Source organism: Notamacropus eugenii, chromosome 3 (assembly GCF_028372415.1).
Source record: "Notamacropus eugenii isolate mMacEug1 chromosome 3, mMacEug1.pri_v2, whole genome shotgun sequence".
NCBI classification, from domain to species: Eukaryota; Metazoa; Chordata; class Mammalia; order Diprotodontia; family Macropodidae; genus Notamacropus; species Notamacropus eugenii.
The window spans coordinates 83,705,099-83,725,772 of record NC_092874.1 but is presented as its reverse complement, the minus strand read 5'-3'; the positions used below and the strand labels follow the sequence as shown (position 1 = coordinate 83,725,772).

Here is a 20,674-nt window from a genome sequence, read left to right as displayed (position 1 = left end):
CAAATACCCCATTAAAACTCAAGTCCTCCATTTATTCACCTGTCAATTTTTTTACTTGGATTCTACCCCATTTTTCATCATTCCACAGATTGTTAAACATACATCTTTTACTTTTTCCCATGTTTCTGTTCAGATTCTTGGCCTAAACCTTGTTAGGGCTTAAAGAATATGGCTGAAGGCTAAGTACTTTCTTCAGTTCCTGGCATACTACATGGGCAGTCAAATATTAATGAAAAGAATAACACAATCATGTGTTTCAGGCACACAAGACTGGCTGAGCCTAGTCCCATGACTCATTGCCACAAGGTTAAACTCAGAGAAAAGCAATGTTCCTCCAGGTCTCTTTGCAGTGTGGCCTGGTATTGTCAGTTTTGGCCCACCCAACAAGCACTGACCATCTCAACTCTCCTAACTTCAAATCAGCTGTGTTTTCTGTGGAAGCCTTTCAAGAGAGAAATATTAAAAAATATTTAATTCTCAGCTAATTGAGGGAAACTATTAAAATTCACAAAAATTTTTTAAAAATAAATTCCAGTAACAAAATATTGTATACTGTCCTCATTCATGAAACTGGCATGTATATAGGTAGTGAAGGACCAGTTTCTCAAGGGCTTAGTATAAAAGGAGGAGTTTCCTTATCCCCAGGTATGTGTGTCAGGTGGCAAACAGAACTTGTTTGAGCCTTGAGACCACTGTATTGTCCCTGTTTTCATGTTAAAGGAGGTCAGGGGGCACTCAGCGTAGAGTAGTACTGCTCTCCAGGTAGGAGTTGTTAATTATACATCAAGCAAAAAACCCTCACCTTATTAGAATTTCTAATCTGCAATTAGCATGAAATCAATGACCTGCTGACACTTCTATTAAATGATACCAGTAGCAAGTTCTTCTACCTGATTCTAAGAGCAACACTTTGTTCATAAATAGCCTAAGATGTAGTTTCTTACTCACTATAAAACTGATGCATACACGGTTACTTTTAAAAATAGGTGATTGGACTTTTTTTTCCCCATAAGAAACATCTTTGAAGGATGACTGTCACAAGTCAAAAGCAATTGCTGTTTGCTGTTTTTTTTAAACAGTCTGAGTGGGCACAGGAAAGTGAAGGGATGACTTTCAGAATGCAATATTCATTCACTTCTTCAATAAATATTTAATGATGCATACTATGTGAAAAGTACTTCCTTCCATGGAAGAGTCAAACATGAGTAAGACACAGTCATTATCCTTAAAGAATTTATAATATAGGAGAGATGAACCAACCAGGTATATAATTTACTATGATTCAAGACAGTAGGAGAGAAATTCCCCAAAGAAAGGAAGATAAAGGCAGCAGAGATCACTTTAGCTAAAAGGGAATCAAGAAGGCCTGATTGCAGGTAGATCTACTACTACAGGCTTTATTGAGAGAGTCCAAGCAAGAAAGCAAAGAAACAAAGAAAACTAGGCTGGGGAAAAGGAAAGAAAAGGACCAATGGGAGAGATCCTATGGGAGTAGAATTGACAAGTCTTAATGACTAATTGAATATAGTGAGGGAAGGCAAAAGATGAGTCAAAGAGGATTCTAAGGCAATCAGTTTGGAAGCATGGTGATGCAATTAAAAAAAAATAACTGGGATACTAGGATAAGTTATTTTCTAGATGGAGCAAAATGGTGAGTTTATTTCTATACATGTTGAGTTCATGGTGATAATAAACCTTTCAGGTAGAGATGTACATGAAACAGAGAGAAATCTATGTTTGGAGCTTGGGAAGAGTTATTTTTCAGTTATGCCTGACTCTTTGTGACCCCATTTGGGGTTTTCTGGGCAAAGATAATGGAGTGCTTTGCCATTTCTTCCTTCAGCTCATTTGACAGATGAGAAACTAAGGCAAATAAGGCTAAGTGACTTGTCCTGGGTCACACAGCAAGTATGAAGCTAGATTTGAACTCAAGAAGATAAGTCTTCCTGACTTCAGGCCCATCACTCTATTCACTGCACCATCTAGCTGGAAAGATTGCAAGGCTAAAGTTACACAGCACAGAGTCCTAAGAGTCAGAATCAACTATCCCTAGAGGGGATAGTTTAAGTTATAAAACTGGATAAGCTTAAGGAATGGTAGGTACATTCCACAGAGGAACTGTAGAGGCAGAGGAAGGCCAATAACAGAACCTTGGGAGAACATCTACATCTAAGAGGGCAGGAAAAGGAAGGTAAGACAGAAGGACCCCTACATAGAGGAAGAACCAGTATAATGGAATATGGTAAAAAACAGCATTGTGGAATTACTTACCATAAGTAAGAATGTACAGTGGTTTTCCATTTGTGTCCATAGTGGTTAGGCAAGGGGCCTTTGGTGAAATGGTCCCCCATCGTTGTAATGCTGCTTCTAACGATGGCGGCCAATTTGTTACCACACCCAGCTGTTCCCCACGCATTGCCAACATCTGTGCTCCTTCTGGCTTTGGTTGATTTGGATCTGGTTGTTGAACTTGTATGTGAATTACAAAATCAGAATTAGTTTCATATAAATACTATTAATATGTGTAAAATTCAGACTTTTTTCAAAGCAGTACAGAAATTTAAAAAAAGGAAAAGTTAAACTCATTATGTGGGAGGAGCTATGTATGCATACTTCTCAGAAGGCAGAGTTTTGGGCAGTGCCATCATTTTCACAGATAAAAAGGCTATGCATTTTATTTTACACACACACACACACACACACACACACACACACACACACATCAAAGAGTCTTAGGAAAACCACAAGTATGTTTGCTGACTGACAAGAGGCAAAATTTTAAAACATATCTTTCCTAATCCAAGTGTCATAACCTTTATGGTTACACTACTCAAATTTATAAGAAAAATTGCCATTCCCCAAGTGATAAATCGTCTAAGGATATGATCCAAGGAAGAAACTGAGATTATCTATAGCCATGTGAAAAAGTACTTGACAGTTCTGAGATTTCATCTCATGCCCATCAGAGTAGCAGAGATAAAGAAAAAAAGAAACATGATAAATGTTGGAGGGACTGTGGGGAAAAATGCATATGGATGCATTGCTGGTGGACTCATGAATGTGTACAAGCGTTCTGGAAAGCAATTTGGAAAAATACACAGTTACTAAGGAGCGCAAGTCATTTGGCTCAGCTATACCATTGTGTCTGGTAGACCTATATTCAAAAGAGGTCAAAGAAGAGGAGAGTCCAAAAAAGAGTCCTTTAAGTACAAAGATATTTATTTATAGCAGCTCTTTCTATGGTGGCAAAAACCTGGAAAGTAAGGGAATGCTCACCAATTGAGGAATGGCTAAAGTGTGGTATTTCAGTGTGATGAAATGAATACTTTTGTGCTGTAAGATGAGGAAATGGATGATTACAAAAAAGACAGGGAAAAGCTTACATGAACTGATGCAGTGAAACAACAGACCTAGAAGAACCATTTGTGCCAGAATATCAATAATATTCAGAAGGAGGAAGGTCATCAGCCCAGAAAAAATTACTTTAGGTTCTTCAAAGTCTTATTAGTACTTGTTTTTGCAAAAGCATATTTTTACCCTCACTCAAGAAGATAAATATTTCCACTAGTAACTACCAAAGGAGTACGGGGAGGTGGAGGGGGTCAGGGGGAGGAAGGCTCTTATGTTAAGTAAAGCTCTAACATAACCTTAACAATAAAATGCTTTCAGTTTAATTATTCGGATTAGGAAGATGAAGGCAGGTAACAACTTTTATCCTTATAGAATCTTTTATGGCTTATAATTGTCCAGGAACTAGTTACCCACAGAACAAGATGATAATACCTGTTCTCACCATATCACAACTGATGTCTAAGACCAACGACTGCATACAGATTTCATCTTTAAGATCAATTTCATTTGAACAAGTAGATTTCCTTTTCTACATGCATCTATCACTTCTTCTGATTTTTATTCTTTTTTTAAAAAAGAAAATCAAACATCCAGTCTTTTGTTGCCAGGAACTCACATTTTTTACACCAGGACAAGAAAAGGAGAAAAATGGTAGCATCGTGTTTCACTCTGGAAATATACCCTCACACTGAGAAACATTCTTTCCTGTGAATTAGGTTGTCCCATAATTCACACCCCCTCTGAAATAATACAGTAGTCTCAGAGGAGCCTTGGCTCAGATGACAGAATCACAAACTGCTGAGGGTGATGCACCAAATAATCAATTTGGGATCACTATCCTGAGTCACCAAGCATCTGGCTCATAGCTCAAGGTGATCATTAGAGGCCTTCATTTCATCTGAGCTTTCTTTACTAAAGTCTTATCATCTTAGGGGATGAGATGCTCTTCTTTTAAAGATAATAGCTCTGGTAGAAACAATATTATTACAGTTTATAGCATTTTAACAACATCCAAAAGCCAAAAAAAATTTTTCTTTTTTCTTTTTTTTTTTTTTTACCTTCTAACAATTCCTCAAAATCATCTACAAAGAATTCTCGTAACGGAGGTCGTTTGGGCCGTTTGAGGGTATTGACCAGCTGTTGAATCTTTGCTGACACTCGGCTGCTCACAGGTACTCCTGGAGAATAGGGACCATGGGAGACATGAGATAGCTTCCAGGCAACTCAGGATTTAAACAAGGAAACATGGCAATCATTGGCAATAAAACAAGAGCTTGATTCCTAGATCTGGGGTTGTTTAGAAAATTAAAAACAAACAAACAAACAAGTTGACACCCTACTCTGAATCAGGATACTGAGAGGACAGAGATAAGTATGTTTAGCTGAACAAGTGTATACCCAGAGAGAAAAAAAATAAAGATGAAGTAGACTGACTCTATTATGTGATACTATTTTATGTCTTTTTATGTGGATTCTATGGTGGGAGTAGCCTGTGATCAAATTTTCATTGCTAATGATGACCTTGGCCCAATTCCCAACCCTTAACATGTGGGGTAGGAGAGGCAGCATGGTGGAGTACAAAGTTGGCCTTGAAGCCAGGAAGACCCACCTCTGACATCATGGCTGCATCACCTTGAGTAAGTCAGGTAACTCTAAAACTACAAGTAACAAAGATGGTGTCACCTGATATTGGAAGAAAAAGTTCCCTCATTAAGGAGGGTTTTCTCTATCAATGCAATCATAGGCCAAGACCCTATGATTTAATATGTATAGTGATACTTTGTTGTCAATGTTGTCCCAATAAGGAGAAATAAGTTTTGCCCATTGGAATAAGCATAGGTCATGGCATCATGAAAGATATGGGCTTTGGTCTTCGGACCCAGATCCAATATTTATGAGATGGGAAATTGTAGGCAAATCATTTATCCTCTGTGAGCCTCAGTTTCCTCCTCTGTAAAATGGAGATGCGAACACCAACGGTGTCTGCCTTACAGCATTGTTGTGTGAATCAAACAAAAGTGAATTCCATAACCTGCTTTTTAAACATTAAAGTTTTATGTAAGTATGTTACTATAATGAAGCACTGCCATACCCACTATATTCCGTCTACTATCCATACAAGATGGTAGAACACATATCCATTTAGCATGCACTTTATAAACAATGCTTTCAACAATCATTGTAAAAGTTTCATTTTTTTGCTTCCAGGACAATTCAAACTAGTTTTCAATAGGTGAGCAGAAGAGATAAACTGTAGAATTTTCCAAGTACCTTGTTTTTTAGGGAAAAAAAAACCTTGTAGAATTCCATTACACTTATGCCTTAGACTTTCCTAAGCCAAGAATAGCCAATCTATCACATTCTGGTGGCACATTTGATTATTAAGTTAATGACAGGAGCAAATGAAGTTCAAAATTAAATCTTCAGCTAAAATGGAAGTGGGTGAAGGAAAACTTAAAAGAAATAGTACTGAGATTCTCACAAACAGGCATTTAGGTGGTGGCTCACAAGCTCATGGGTGGTATTTATCAAAGTACAAAGTCTGCCTAAGCTCAGGGAGACCAGCAGACTCATCCAAGAACCTGAACAGAAGTAATATATTGACTATGAAAGAAAAGTCTATTCATGTAAAAGACTAGAAATAGATCGATGGGTTAGTATGTGTTTTAGTCATCCTATAGGTGAATACGAACTATGGTATTGAGGTGGAGGTACTTTTTCTTAATAATCACTGAAGGAAAATAAATGCTATTAATTTATATTGTCTTATCCAGAACTAAACACAAGTTTTTCAGGAATGTGTTGCCAAAACTCAAGAACTAAATACTATTAATCAAAGAGTTTTTCTCTGGTAGTTTTCAAACATATACATAGTTTCCTTTCAAGATAGAAAGTTTCAGCAAACAAGAACTCTCCCTTAAACATAAGGGCTGTGTCCCCAAACAACAGCAAGGAACACTGGGGTAATTTGTATCTAATGACTCATGGGTCATCCCATCAGGCTCCTCATGAGTGAAACACTGAGCAACTGCACATAGAAAACTCTGAGTACTAATAACAACAGTAAAAATCAGCTGCATAAATAATACATTTAGCACAGGATTAAAACAAAGTAAAAAATGGAAAAAAAGGCATAAGATGGAGACTATCCTAGATTTAGAACTACATACAAGGGAATTTAGAGGTCAATTAATCCAAGGGCTCTTAACCTTTGTATTTGTTATGGAACCCTTTAGCAATCTCTTGAAACCAGCAGACCCTTAGGATAATAATGTTTTTAAATGGGGGGGGAGGGGGAAGTGTACAGGAGTACAAAGGAAAACAATTATATTGAAATATGGTTATCAAAAAAATGTTATGTCCTTGGCTCGCAGGTTAAGAACTGCTCAAGTCAAACCCTCTTCTGTTACAGAAGAGGAAGCTGAAACTCAGAAAATCAAAGTGTCTTGTCCAAGGTCATTCACCTCATGAAGTGGGGCCAAGATCTGAACTGAATTTCTCCAAATTCAAAACCAGTGTATCACTGAACCATGCTTCTTCCTCTTAGCATGTGGGATAGTTTCACACATATTAACATATATACATATATATGTATGTATGTATGTATTACTTAATTAGGTATCTATTTTCAGCCCAATTCAGGTGATAGTTGTCCTGCTACTAAGATACTCAGTAATGAATTATTTCAATGTACTTAACTAATTTGGCACCTAAACATTAAAACAATGAACTTGTGCCAAATTCTTTTCTTTATCATTTTAATTTTGCAGCATTTTTGGCATGCTCAGCTCCTGCAAAAAAGCATGTCATTGGTCACAACAGGGGATGATATTTATCCATCTGTCTGTTTAATCATAAAAAAATTCATCCATGCCATGTAATAAGAGCCCAATGCCAGTGGTTCCCTCCTTTACTCTCTGGTACTGAGGTGTAAGTGATAGCAGCTTAAAATTAATGCCTTTGGTACCCACATTTTGTGGGGTTGTCAATTTCAATCCTGTCACCTACAAAAGAAAATACACCCCAAGTGTTCCCAAACTTAACAGATTTGCAATCCCTTTTCCCAAATACTTAATTACTTTCCCAATTAGTTTTGCCAAATACCTTATCATTTTATTCTTAGGGTACCCCTGGGAGTTATCTTTCTTGCCATCTTACCATGAAGGGAAACAAGAATTAGGTAGCTTGTAGAAGGGCAGACGGTTTTAAGAACAGAGAGAAGGATCAGAGTGATTGCCACTATGGTTAATTTGTCACCACACTACACAGGCCCTGGGTCAGGGTGCTGAAAAATCTATACCTCCAAATTTTGTGAGACATTCATCTAGAAAAGTAAACCTGTGCTCTGTCAACCAGAGCCCAGGTGTTACCTAAAAGGATCAAGGCTTAAGGAAGTAGAAGAATAAACTCAAGAACTTGATCCATGGATGCTGGGGCCCAACCGCTCTCTAATGGATCCCATTCTCATCAGCTGCATAAGGCTCCAACACCTAACAACATCCTAAGAAAACTATGCAGATTGTAGCTTTTAACAGGTGGTTTATCTGACCACAACTGGGCTGATTTGTGTTACATATTTTTTTCCTTTTTCTGAGCCCCAAACACCTTCTGTTCATTTTTTTATTTCCCACTTAATTTTGTCCTGACCTCTCTGGTCCACATCTGAGGTCTAATCCCTGCATCCACCCTGATTACACATCTGGGAATGCCTCAAAGTCCTCAGAGTCTTCTTTCTTCTCTTCACAACTAAACTTCCTCAAATTTCATTTTTCCCCCCTCTAAGAAATCATATCTCATTGATGAACACTTCTTGGAGCTTGTCATTTGCTTTCCATATGCCACCTGATTTGAGGGGTTCAAAAAGATCCTGCAAATTGGGCTGTGGATGCATTTCTGAGTGAAATACGGCCAGAAGAAACAAGGAACAGATGTCTATAGCACACAAATTATGGGAGTGGAAAGATGGGTTAATGCAAATCAGAACTCAAAAGAAGGAGAGAAGGGAGAGAAACAAGGGGCAAAAATTACAAGACATACCATCCCCAGTCTCCATGAGTTCAGCATTTCCATACTTTGGTGCTGTCCGTGATGATGTCGATCCTTGAGGTCTTTCAACTTGTATTGAGTGTTCTGAGGTGTAAGTGGTAACATCAGGAGGTGCGGAATGATTTTCTGTGAAGAAATAATGAATTAGTAGGTTTTACTTTTTGAATGATAAAGGTTAATGAAGTTATTTAGACCACCAGGTAAGAGGCAGGACTACATCCTGGGAAAAGAAGGTGCTGTCATTATTCAGGTATCAACAGGTATCTTTTCTTTTGCTTTTGAACAGGTCAGATGAGCATTAGTCTGGACCAAAGGTGAGGCAAGACTTTTGTAGATATGAGTAAGAGATACAGTGGGATAGCCAAAGAGAACAGGGCTAAAATGCGTTAGGAACAGAGATGGGGGATGGACCTGTGATTTCACTGGTAGAAGGAGCTCCTTGGTGAGAAAACTCCCTCTAGCAACGTAAGTTGGTGCCTTCTCTGTAACTCACAATCTTACATGGCTATCTGGAATGCTAGAAAGCTAAGCAGTTTGCCAAAGAAGCAAAGCTGGTGTGCATCAGACACAGCACTCAAACTCAGGTCTGCCTAGCTTCAAGCCTGGGTCTTGATCCATTATACCTTTCAGTTTAAGATAGGCCGAGTTGTTGGGTATAAAAATTAGTAACACTTCAGAGCAAATTTCATAAATCAGAATCCTCAGAACAATAAAGGGCTGTGTTTTAACTATGGTATCTTACTTAAAGCATGTTAACCCACCTCCTAAAAGAAGGTGATGGATACAAGGTGCAGAGACATACATTTTTAGATATGGCCATTCTATGGTTTCATTTTGCTAGACTGTATTTATTTGTAACAAGCCTTCTCCACCTCCCTTTTTTATCCACAGCTAATGAAGGAGGGAAAATAAAAGGGGAAGGGGAGTTAGCTGTAATAGTTTTTAAATAACAAAGAGCCACTGTAACATTTTTTAAAATGAAGAGAATAAAGGAAATTCAGAAGGAAACCACAGATAAGCAAGACAGTTTTGAAACAATGTGGAGAAATTATGATATCCTTTAAAAAAAAAACCAGTGGTATGGTTGAAGAGTCACAGTATCATATAGAATCTTCTTTTTATGATTTGTTGTATTATGGAAATGTTCTTTGGAGGATGTTTAAGTTCAAAATAAAAAATATAAAATTAAAAAAAACTTGATTTAAGTGGCAATTGTAGAGACCATGAAAGTTATGTATCTCAGTCAGACAGTAACTTTCTCTTACGTCCTATAAGTAACACTTTTTAAAATAACTTTCTAAGGTTCTTTTGTTTGGGGGACTTGAGGGGGGGACATTATTCCAGATGAGCTGGACATGCCATGGAGGTTTGGGCATACAATACATTGGTCAACCGAATGTGTTATATGTTAAAGAGAAGTGTTTTCCCTGGTGGATTGTTTACTCAAAAAGAAACATGAGAGGCAATACATATAGACAGATGTAGATTGTGTATACACAATCAATTACGGGAATACCTCTTCCTCCTCGAAAATAGGATTTTTGTAACAACTCCCATTAGTACCTTCAGAGATGTCCAACTTGGATGCCTTACTGGAGCATGGGGGGATGCTAGATTCTTTAAGACTGTGTCAGTGGAAAATAACTTTGGCAGGGCTTACGAAAAGGCTTTGAAGATGGACCTAGATCCACACTGGCAGTTGAGGAGATGCTCTCCACCAAAAGGATGGCAATAATGGGATGAAATGTTCTGGATATGGCAACTCATGATGTCTACTTACAAAGTTGTGGAAAGGTTGCAATGGTTGGGATAAAGGAATCCCAGATCTCTGAAAGTATCATTTTAGAGTAGGAGGTTCTTAATCTGGAGTCCAGGAGCCTGTAAATGTGTGTGTGTATATGTATACCCACATATATTATATTTGATTAAATATAATATATAATTATATTTACATAGTTTATATGTGTATATATAGGGCACCCAGGTGGTGCAGTGGACAGAGTGCTAGGCCTGGAGTCAGGAAGACTCATTTTCCTAAGTTTAAATCCAGCCTCAGACACTTACTAACTTTGTGGCCCTGGGCAAATCACTTAACCCTGTTTGCCTCAGTTTCCTCATCAGTAAAATGAGCTGGAGAAGAAAATGGCCAACTACTCCAGCATCTTTGCCAAAAAGAAACCAAATGGGGTCATGAAGAGTCGGACATGACTGAAAGGAATGAACAATGAAAATATGCATGTATGTACATATATATGTGTGTATATGTTTAGATATACATATGTATATTTGTATATGTGTGTGTCTAGTGTGATATTACAAGCTATCTTTGCACATTTTCCTACATGCATTATTTTGTGCACTTAAAAATATCATTCTGAGGATATCATAGCTTTCTTGACTGCTGGCAGTTTTAGGGGGAGGAGCAGGACCTAGCCCTGTGTTGTTCAAGGTGCCAATGGACACATAATCAATAATCACAATTCCTTCCTTCCAGGGAGGTACTTAAACTCTGAGGCTGTTCACAAGTAAGTGTACGACAGCAGAGAGATAAGAGCATTTATTAGATGAAGAGCCACAGGGGTTACAGACACATGAGAAGACTCAGAAGAATACACAGGGGTGTTTATTAACTTAAGGAGGAAGAGGAAGAGGAGGATAAAAGACCCTGAAGTTGAACTTCAATGGAGAATAAATCAGCAAAAGGGCAGAGGAAAAAAAGAGATGAAGGCAGGGAAACTAGCTGCTGTAGTTCCTTTTGTTGACATTCTGAGGCAGTGGAAGTAGTGAGTAGAAATAAATACAAGTAAAAGAGACTTGCCCATGGTCTCAGAAATGGGTAGAATTGGTGGAACAAAAGAACCCAGTGCTTACTACAGGTATATGAATGAACCATGGATAAGCATATTTGGTGAGTAGGTCAATACAATTGGCTTGATAATGACACTAATCATGATGATGATGATCTAACAGTAATAGGTACCATTTATATTGCACTTACTATGTACCAGGCACTGTGCTAAGGGGCTTTAAAACTATTATCTCATTAAATCTTCGCAACCCTGGGAGGTAGGTACTATTATGATCTCCATTTTACAGATGAGGAAACTGAGGCAGAGGTTAAATGACTTGACCAAGGTCACACAGCTAGTAAGTGTCTTAGGTTGGATTTGAACTCAGATCTTCCTGATTCCAGGACCAACTCTCTATCCACTTGTGCTTAGATTTTGCTACACAAATAATGGACTTTTAGAGATGGTTATTACAGAAGTGCCTCCATTTATTACTGCTTGCCACTGAGAGGCAGTATTGTGTAGTAGATGGAGACTGGCCTCAAAGACAGAGGACCTGAATTCAAACCCTTCCTTGGATGCATTCTGGCTGCATAACCCTGGGCAAGTCAGTTAACTTCTCAGGGTTCAAAGCAACTTGGTGTTGCAGAGACGATACTGCCCTAACTTAGTTGAGGGAGTTTTGTCATGTTAGAATTCCTGGTACTAATGAAATCATAAATCCAGCTTCTGTTTTATCCCCTACTGGCTGCTGAGGCTCCTGATAGAGTTTGGGAGAGGATGGGAAAGAGGTTCAGGGGAAATAGAAAGCAGAGAATATGCTGGTGGTTGATTTTTTGAGTGAGGAAATAGACCCTATAGAATATATTAAGACTTCTTTCCTGCCAGGAACCCAAACAACAGGAGGCAGGTGTGAGGAAGAGCTGGGGATGGCAAAGGACTTTGAAAGATCTCCAGGACCTAACTGAATTATTATATGTACTGGCTAGAGACCCTTGTTCTAGCTCCTTTAATTCAGTATTTCTGATAATCGAGACATTGGGCTGGGTCCTTTGTCCCTTCTTCTAAGAAAGGGTGTTGATGCGAATCACAAACCTAAATATTATCACAAACAGCACAACTCAGCTGCTCGCAGGAACAAATTTTCCAAATATCCAATTCTTATCTACCTACTAATGTAGAAACCCAGATTACTCCTACTGAGTCATACTTAGCTAGCCTTGCTTACATTTGAAACCATTAAATTTCAATTTCTTTGCACTCTAGAATTCAGATTTTTCACTTATTCAGACCAGTCTTTCAATGAGTATAAATTAATGAAGTTTGATGGTAGTTAATTTTTAAAAACCCACAAATTTAAAATCCACTCAAAAAGAGGTAAGGAAAATACTTAATGGTCATGGATGTTCCAAATAATTAGCACAAGAGATATTGAGTTCTTAGGTTCTGCTACTAATTAGTTGCACAACCTTGGAGAGGTCACTTGAAGGATGGAGGTAGTTCCGTCTCTAAGGATCCTTTTACCTGACATACAATGTTTCTCTAAATTACTTGCTGAATGAATGCCAAGTCCTGGTATGTTGTTATGTAAATAAAGTTGTCAGCACCTCTTTCCTCCAACCTGCCCCATTAACTTGCCTCCTAACAAGAACTACCCTGCATAGCCCAAACTTCTGCTTATTGTTATGGAAGGTTAAGAAAAAGAGGGAAATATTCCTAAAGGATTTCACAGTCCCTCATCTAAGAAATAGAATGAGCTCCTGCCTCAGAATGCAGAGAAAAAAGAACTTTGTCCAATTCTTTAATTTCACAGATGAGGAAACTGAGGCAAAAAAAAAAAAGAACAAAAATGAGTTTTCCACAGTCATATGCCCTCAGAGCTGAGATTCAAATTCCAGGTCTTTTAATGAAAAAATTCAGTGCTTTTCTACTATAGTGGGCTCCATTACTCTTCAGCTTCTTCCTTATCTATAACACAATATTAATTTGCTTTCTTTAGGCCACCTTCAATTCTTCAATGCATCTGTGACCTCATTAGCACAGGGCCTCTTTGAACAACATTGACTGCATCCCATCCCATACAGTTTCATCCAATGTCTTCAGAGAAATTACCCACAGTTGATGCACCCAATGTACTCAATATACCAAGGTCCTTCCTCCTCATGAACACTTCATGACTAGGAGCACAGAACTCTAGTTCTACATCTCTCACTCTAGCTAAAAGATCTACTCAATGTCTTTCTCCCACCATACATTTCCTTGATATATTTCACACCAACTATTGTGCTTAAATTGTCATTGATAATAAGCTGCTTTGGTCAGTTTAACCCAATACACGGTACTTTACAGCCCTTGGGGTCAATACTAGTTAGAAGCAGGACACAAAGTTGTGAAAGGACAAAAAAAAAATCTTGGTGTTCCCTCTGAAAATTTGAATACTGTGGGTGCAAAGAATGAACATGATGATATTTGGGTTATGGGGGCAAGACAAGAGGGAAGAGATTTTAAATATTTTGCTTCAGATTTCAGGCACTCTGCAGATAATTCTAGGCTCCCATTGCTGAGACCTTGATGCAGTAGAAAAATGAGTCAGAAGATGTAGATTCTGCAGTTTACTACCAATGTGACACCTGGAACAAATCACCTAGACTGTCTAGGCCTCGGTTTCTTTGACTCTAAAATGAGAGTGTTGCATAAAATACCTTTAAGTCCCAGCTCAAAACCCTGTCTTCTCCCTGTTGCTTTATCATACAGGCTACATCTCTTCTAGGATGATGAGTTTATTCTCCTAGCCAGCACCCTCTATGTGGCTCAGTTTTGCATGAGCTGGGGTAAAGAGGGGGGATGCTTCAGAAGTTAACATAATAGAAGCTAATATTTTAGGAACAAATTTTCAAATTGGTGCCTTCCAACAAAAGCAGCTGAAATGTGAGTCCACTGCGTTTGATTTTATTCAGTCTTAATTGAGTGTTTAGATCAGGCTGTAGCTGAATCATTAGTGATATCCGATAAGCCTCTGTGTTTGGTATCAGGCAAGCACCAAAACGTTTCCACCATGGAGTTAGGAAAAATAATGATGCTGGTGCATCTGGAGATTGAAAACTCAGAACAGGGACAGCTGGGTGACTTCAAAGTGTTTTCCAAATTTATTTGTGTCATCTCCCCTTCCTTTCCCTTTCAATCTCGGTGCATATGCCATAGCTGGAATATCACAAAACTCAGCAGCTGGTTTCTGTTAAGAAGGTCAGAGAAAGCTCTGTCCTACTTGCTTTGAGTACATCAGGATTGCAAGAATTTTGAAAAGCTAAAAAAAACATCTGCAGGAAAGTTTTTGAAAGTACTTCCTACAGGTGAGAGCTTTAACGAAGGTTGACTGTATTTCCATCTATTGGTAAAGGTCAAGGCAAGGTTGAAATTCTAGACTCAATCAAAGAAGGCTTCTCTATCCCAGGTATGGGCTGACTAACTCAATGGCTGAACTCTGATACCACAGCTCTCATCCAGATGGAAGGTTCATCTTACAGCTGATATCACAGAACACTGGGACTTGGAAAAGGAAGGCCAAGATTTCAGTCTTTGGACTTTGCCACCAACTAGTTGTGTAGCTTTGGTCACTGTTTCCAAGCCTCAGTTTCCCATTTGTGAAATGGGCATAATCACATTTGCACTATCTACTTTAAAAGTCAACGGTGTGAAAAGTCCTTTATCAACTGCAAACAGTTTCACAAATGGGATGAATTGTCCCATTTTAGGAGACTGTTGTGAGAAAAAAAAACAACCAAAAAACCTCTGAATTTGGAGTCAGAGGATCTACGTCTAAATCCTAGCTCTTCTACTTACTGTGATTTTTCCTGGTCACCTAGGTACCTTCTAGCCCTAAATCTTGATCTGATAATCTTTTCAGATCTGAGGACATTCAGCAGAGAGAACACTTATCTCTTAGGGCAAGGCTCTATTACTCAAAAGGGTGAAAGCTTCTGAAATCCAATTAGGGGGACTCACCCTCCCAAAGGGGAAATGCAAAATGTTATCTGGAAATAACTGTGTTCTGAACCAGAACCACAGCAAGGAGGGCTTGCTTACAAGTCAAAAAGGCAAGAGGGATCTTGTTTCCAAACCTCTGTAATTATTTTTCAGGCTAAGAACGGTGACCAAATGAATGGAAGACAAGGGCTTAGATTTGGTTTTCATGCAGAGAAGGCAATGCATTTATAATTGATTAGCTGCCACTGAATTTAATGAAAAACACCCAAAGAAACCTCTGGCTGATTGACTTGAATTTCTGGAGTCTTCCATACATTAAGGCTGCCCCCAGCCACATCACCCCACTGTTAATTTTGCAGCCATCAGTCAACTAGGAAGAAAGAGAGCAGAATTAGCCTACCTGAACAAGCTGCCCCTAGAGCAGAGGCCACCATCGGCATCATCACTCCCCCACACACACACATACACACAACACGTGTGCTGGTACAAAGATGTCTGTCTGGTGGGGGAGGGCAGGATGTAACTGGTCCCTGGCCTCTGTCATTTTGAAGTGGGATGAGGAGAGACCTGCAGCCTGACATGTATTACTGCTTGGCTGAGCAGTGGGAATGGGATGGAGAACTGTCAAAAACCACTCTGGAATCTCTAGGGATTTCCATTTGAAGCTTCTACATTGCCTCTCCGGTTCTATTCTAGACACGTAGAATGTCCAGTTGCTCCAGCATGGAAGGCAAAGCAGAAAGGAGGAAGGCTAATGTGTATGTGTACATCCAGATGCATGTACACAGTGCCCCTCTTTCTCCCGTTCACCAGTGTATTCAAGAACATGGCATTTTGCTTTTAATTTTGCTCTTTACTGGAGATACTTGGTTCTATTTTCCAGCAAACACAGCAACTGGAATTCAATCTAGAGCATTTGGTCCTGATTTTCATTCTGCCACAAACTCACTCTCCTTTCTGGGCTCTCAATTTCCTCCCTGATAAAATGAGAGTGTTAAGCTAGATGACTGCTAAAGTTTCTTCCAGTTTTGAAAGTCTATATATTCCATAACTAGGTAATAACAAAAACGATCTGCTTCCATGTCGATTTGCATATGAATAGACAATAGACCAAAAAGATATTGGAAAAAAGGGGATATTTCTCCAGCTTCTGAAGAAGTGTCCTGGACTTAGAGCCTGAAGAGATTTTAGAAATCATCAGATTCAATGTCTTTATTTCACAGATAAGGAAACTAAGACTCAGGGAGATTAAGTGACTTGGCCAAAGCTGGAACAATACCAAATACAAGAGACTGTGTTTTAACCAGGGTCCCTGGCTCTATGTGCAATGCTTCTCCTATACTGCCTCCTCTACATTTCCTTAATCCAATACTCTTAGAAATGTAGGGCAACCTGAAAGGATCTCCTAGCACATCCGATGCTGAACCCTTGTTTCTTCTGAATATGCTTTGAAGATATTATGCGGGAGAACAGATAATTCTGTTGGCAACTGTTAGAATAGACCTCTTGTACTTTAGACAGTGGCCTTCCAGATCTCCACAGCCAAGCCATTTTCTCTATAAAAGACTGTAATTAACTATTATCATCAAACTTCTGAAGATCAAAGATTCTCCATTACAATGACACAGCAACTCTAAAATCAGTACTGTTCATGTTCCATCTAAGAAGAACAACTGAATCTGGTCTTAGCTAGCAGCAAGATTACCATTATGCCAGCCTGCCTTTTCTTCTCCCTTTGAGGCTGATCCCAACCCCCAGGGAATACTGAGTGCTCAAAAGAAAGGATTCCCTAAATTCATTCATACTAAGATGTAAATGACTAAATAAATGACTAAGTGAGACTAATTTTCTGTATCTTGATGGATACAAGAAACTTCAGCGTGGTGCAATGGAAACTGTGCTGGCTCCTGAGTCAGACAACTGAAGTTCAAATCCCACTCTCTAATATATACTATGTCTTTGACTCTGAGAAAATCACTTCCCTAAGCCTTCGGTTTGTTCATCTTCAAAATGAGTTATGTGGACTAAATGTCCTTTAAGGTCCCTTTCAGCTTGAGATCTATGAACCTATGATGAACATCCAATTGCTATTTTTCTCTCATTAGCATGCAGAAAGAGATAATCTACACCCACCACCATCACCACCACCTCCACCCCTAAACTCAGCCAGCTCAGGATATGCACATGATGGTTGGATCAACACTATACTTCATATCATCTTCTTTAGGAAGAGAACTACATTCTAATTTACTTTGTCAAAGTCAAGGTACATTTCTAGGCAAACATCCCTTAGAATAATCAATTCATTTTCTTGGAAACCTTAATTTAGAGAAGCTCTTAATTCTTAAATATCGGGTCACTATTCAAGTTTACCTTGAAAATGATTAGACCTGACTAAAACACGTTGTTCCCTGCTCAGCAACTTGGGTCTATACAATTTTAAAATAACACTGTTCCATGCTTCTTAAGATTGTTAGTGGTCCCTCAGTACATAAAGGGAAAGAAAGTGATATTTACCCCAATGTCAATGGATATGTCTCTCCTTAGACTCAGGTTTATTACTAATTATGTAATATGATCCCAGGATTAGGTATAATGTTTGTAGCTGGAGTGGACTGCTGCCAACATGACTTGGCTTGCTTGGGTCATTTTGACCTTGTGGACTTCAGAATCAGACTGTGTGATACTCATGTGCATCCTTTACTTTTATCCCAGACATCCTGCAAGGACCATGCCAGGAGAGAAAAGGTCTACAAAGAGTAATTTATTTTGGCCTGAATTATGGAGTCTTAGGACTCAGGAAGAACTGAGTTCTAATTAAAACTCAGACACTACTTAACACATGACCTTGGGCAAATCATTTATCCTCTGTCTACCTCAGTTTCCCTCCCTGTAAAATGGGGATAATGATAGCACCTACCTCCATGGGCTGTTGTGAGGATCAGATGAGTTAAAGCACTTAACACAGCCTGGCACATGGTAGGTGTTATATAAATGTTAGCCATGATGATGCTGATGAAGATGCCAACAGGCCACATGGGAAACCTCCAATTTGCCAAAAGAAGTCCTTGTCTTCTAAGCTAATTGCTTCTTGTCTAATTCTCTAACATGCTTTCCCAATGGCATTGGTTTCATAACAATGAAGGCTTTTCTGGCAAGGAAGTCCCAAGCCTCAGAAGCTCATGCCAAAGGGAATTCCTGGACAGAAGTCCTCACACTGAGAGGGCAGAGGATGTATTTACTATCTCTGCCAATACTGCTCGCCCTTCCAACATGTACATATTTAGCATTTTGGAAAATGTTTATATACATTTGGAAGTATCCATAGAAAGATACCAAAGAATTCCACTTAGGATGGTTACACATTAATGAATTATATGATTCAACCATCACAACTGAAGCCATTCAAGCACTCTTAATAAATGTGCTGGTAAAGCAGAATCTAGAATTAAAACGTGCAATTGCTGGGTTCTCGCCTAATTATGCAATGAGGAGGAATGTACTCGGCATTCACTCTCTGCCTTGCACATGATCACCTTTTTGATTTCTCATCTTTCTAGTGAGAACACAGATGCTAGAAATTTGAAGAGGATTTGTTTGTTGATATACACCCCAAACACTGCGAGCAACTAACATCAACCGAGTGCTAAAATAGCTCAAGAAATTACAAATATTTCTTTGAGTATCTTGCTAATGAGGAGGCTCCCAAAGACTTCTAATGGAAGCAAGATTAGTCTGAGGGCAATGTTTTTAGATCCTCACTCTAACCCCATGGACAAGAGTGACTTGAATCATTCATTTGCAGCCAGGAAGACCTGGGATATAAGGATCATATTTGATGTATACTGGTTCTGTGATCCTGACCAAATCTCTTAACCAGTCAGCATTTATGGTAAAAGGAAACATTCCATTCTAGATAAAGGACCACTTTTATTTTCTGTTTCATTTTATTCTTATTTCTACCTCTAGAAAGGTAATCACGGTAGGAGCAATATCTGTCTCATAGACTAGGATAGTTTTTCCTTAAAAGGTACTGAAAGAGTCCTTGAGGCTAGAATGCATCAGGAGACTAAGTCTTGGACAGGTGACTTAGCTTTCTGGAGGTCTAAGGACAAATAAGTACCCCAATCAGAGGCAAGAGTTGTTTTTCCTCAGACTAGACCAGGTCGCCTGCGTGGCTAACACAGACTCAGGGAAGCTACAGTCAAATAAATCAATTCTGTATTTGCTGAGTGTGCTTTTCATGCTATGGCTATGCATGTGATAGAAATCAAATCTGTGATTTCAGAGGTAGGGGAAGCTTGCAGTGAGGAACTTCCTCTACCTGCTGGGGATGGCACAGTCTATACTTAAGAGCTACCTAGAACAATAAGAGTTCAAGTACCTGTCAAGGGTTATAGAGCCCAAATGTGTCAGAACTCAGGTCCTTCTGGCTCCAAGGCCAGCTCACCATCTACCATGAAATGTTACCACTCTAAGGCAAAGTAAGCTTCCTTATAGAAATTGTTAGATGGGTAGGTATCTCATTTCATTCCAATTTCTATACAAAAGCAGCAGACCAATCTGAATGAGGTCTGAACTGGTTCTACATTTGCTAGATGAGCAGTAAAACATTTTTTTCTCTCATTTTCTTTTTTCTATGGTCTAGTATTAGTTACTAATATTTCTATGGTCTAATAAGTTACTGTTACTGAAGAACAAGGACGACTCACACTTCTAGTCCCTTCTAGCTGGCACAGAAGCTTTGACCTGCTCCATTTCTAACCTGAACTAGATTGCCCTTCCTTGAGTGAGCTGATGGCCCAAGAGATCCATCAGCTTCAGCCACCCTGGCAGCTGAGACCATGGGCATGTGTCACCATTCCCAAGTTGCTGCTCCTCTTCAGTGCCATCTCCGATCACGAGATTTTGTATGCTTTCACTCCTGTGAGAGTTGGAAAACACTCTGAAATGTATCAGATGCGTCAAGGTAAATTATCATGCATTTGGTGCTGATGTCAATTTATAGATCCCCATGCCTCAAATATTTCACTGATCCAAAGTTTCACCAGCATAGCTCCTTCCCAGATGATCTGATGAAATGTCCTCTACAATCTGGTAAATTTCCCCTGAGGGATGGTTGTAATGTCATATCTAAAAATTAGTCACCTACAGACACCATGCTAGTGTGCTGGCCTGGCCTTAACAAGCTTAATAGTTTCTAGTTTTGTAGGACTGCTCCAGTATGTACTCTGCTAATATTGCCTGGATGAAGTCACAGTCATCTTTAGTCTATAATAAGGCATATAATCCATTAGATTGTGAGTTCCCTGAGGGCAAGGACTGTCCTTTTGCTTCTTTTTCTATTCCCAGGGCTAAGCAAAGTGTCTGGCAATAATAGTAGGGACTTTTCTTTCTGATTTTTTTTTTTTTTACTGATTTTTGAATTTTTACTGATTGATTGGTTCTCACCACAGATGCCTAAAAAATAGCTTTGAGGCAGCTAGGTCATTCAGGATAGAACA

The 20,674-nt window shown here is 39.0% G+C and overlaps 1 protein-coding gene across 10 annotated transcripts in view; it reads right to left on the bottom strand.

Moving 5' to 3' along the window:
• Positions 1–20,674, bottom strand: part of DIP2C (disco interacting protein 2 homolog C) — a 585,449-nt gene that overhangs the window by 200,444 nt on the left and 364,331 nt on the right. For 9 of the 10 annotated variants that reach the window (XM_072650057.1, XM_072650058.1, XM_072650062.1 and 6 more), the window contains 3 exons: positions 8,389–8,523; positions 4,410–4,529; positions 2,272–2,469 (listed from right to left, as the gene is read on the bottom strand). In XM_072650057.1, the coding sequence (XP_072506158.1) occupies positions 2,272–2,469; positions 4,410–4,529; positions 8,389–8,523 (453 nt within the window). The remainder of the gene's footprint in view (positions 1–2,271; positions 2,470–4,409; positions 4,530–8,388; positions 8,524–20,674) is intronic. The other variant, XM_072650059.1, reaches the window with a different exon arrangement.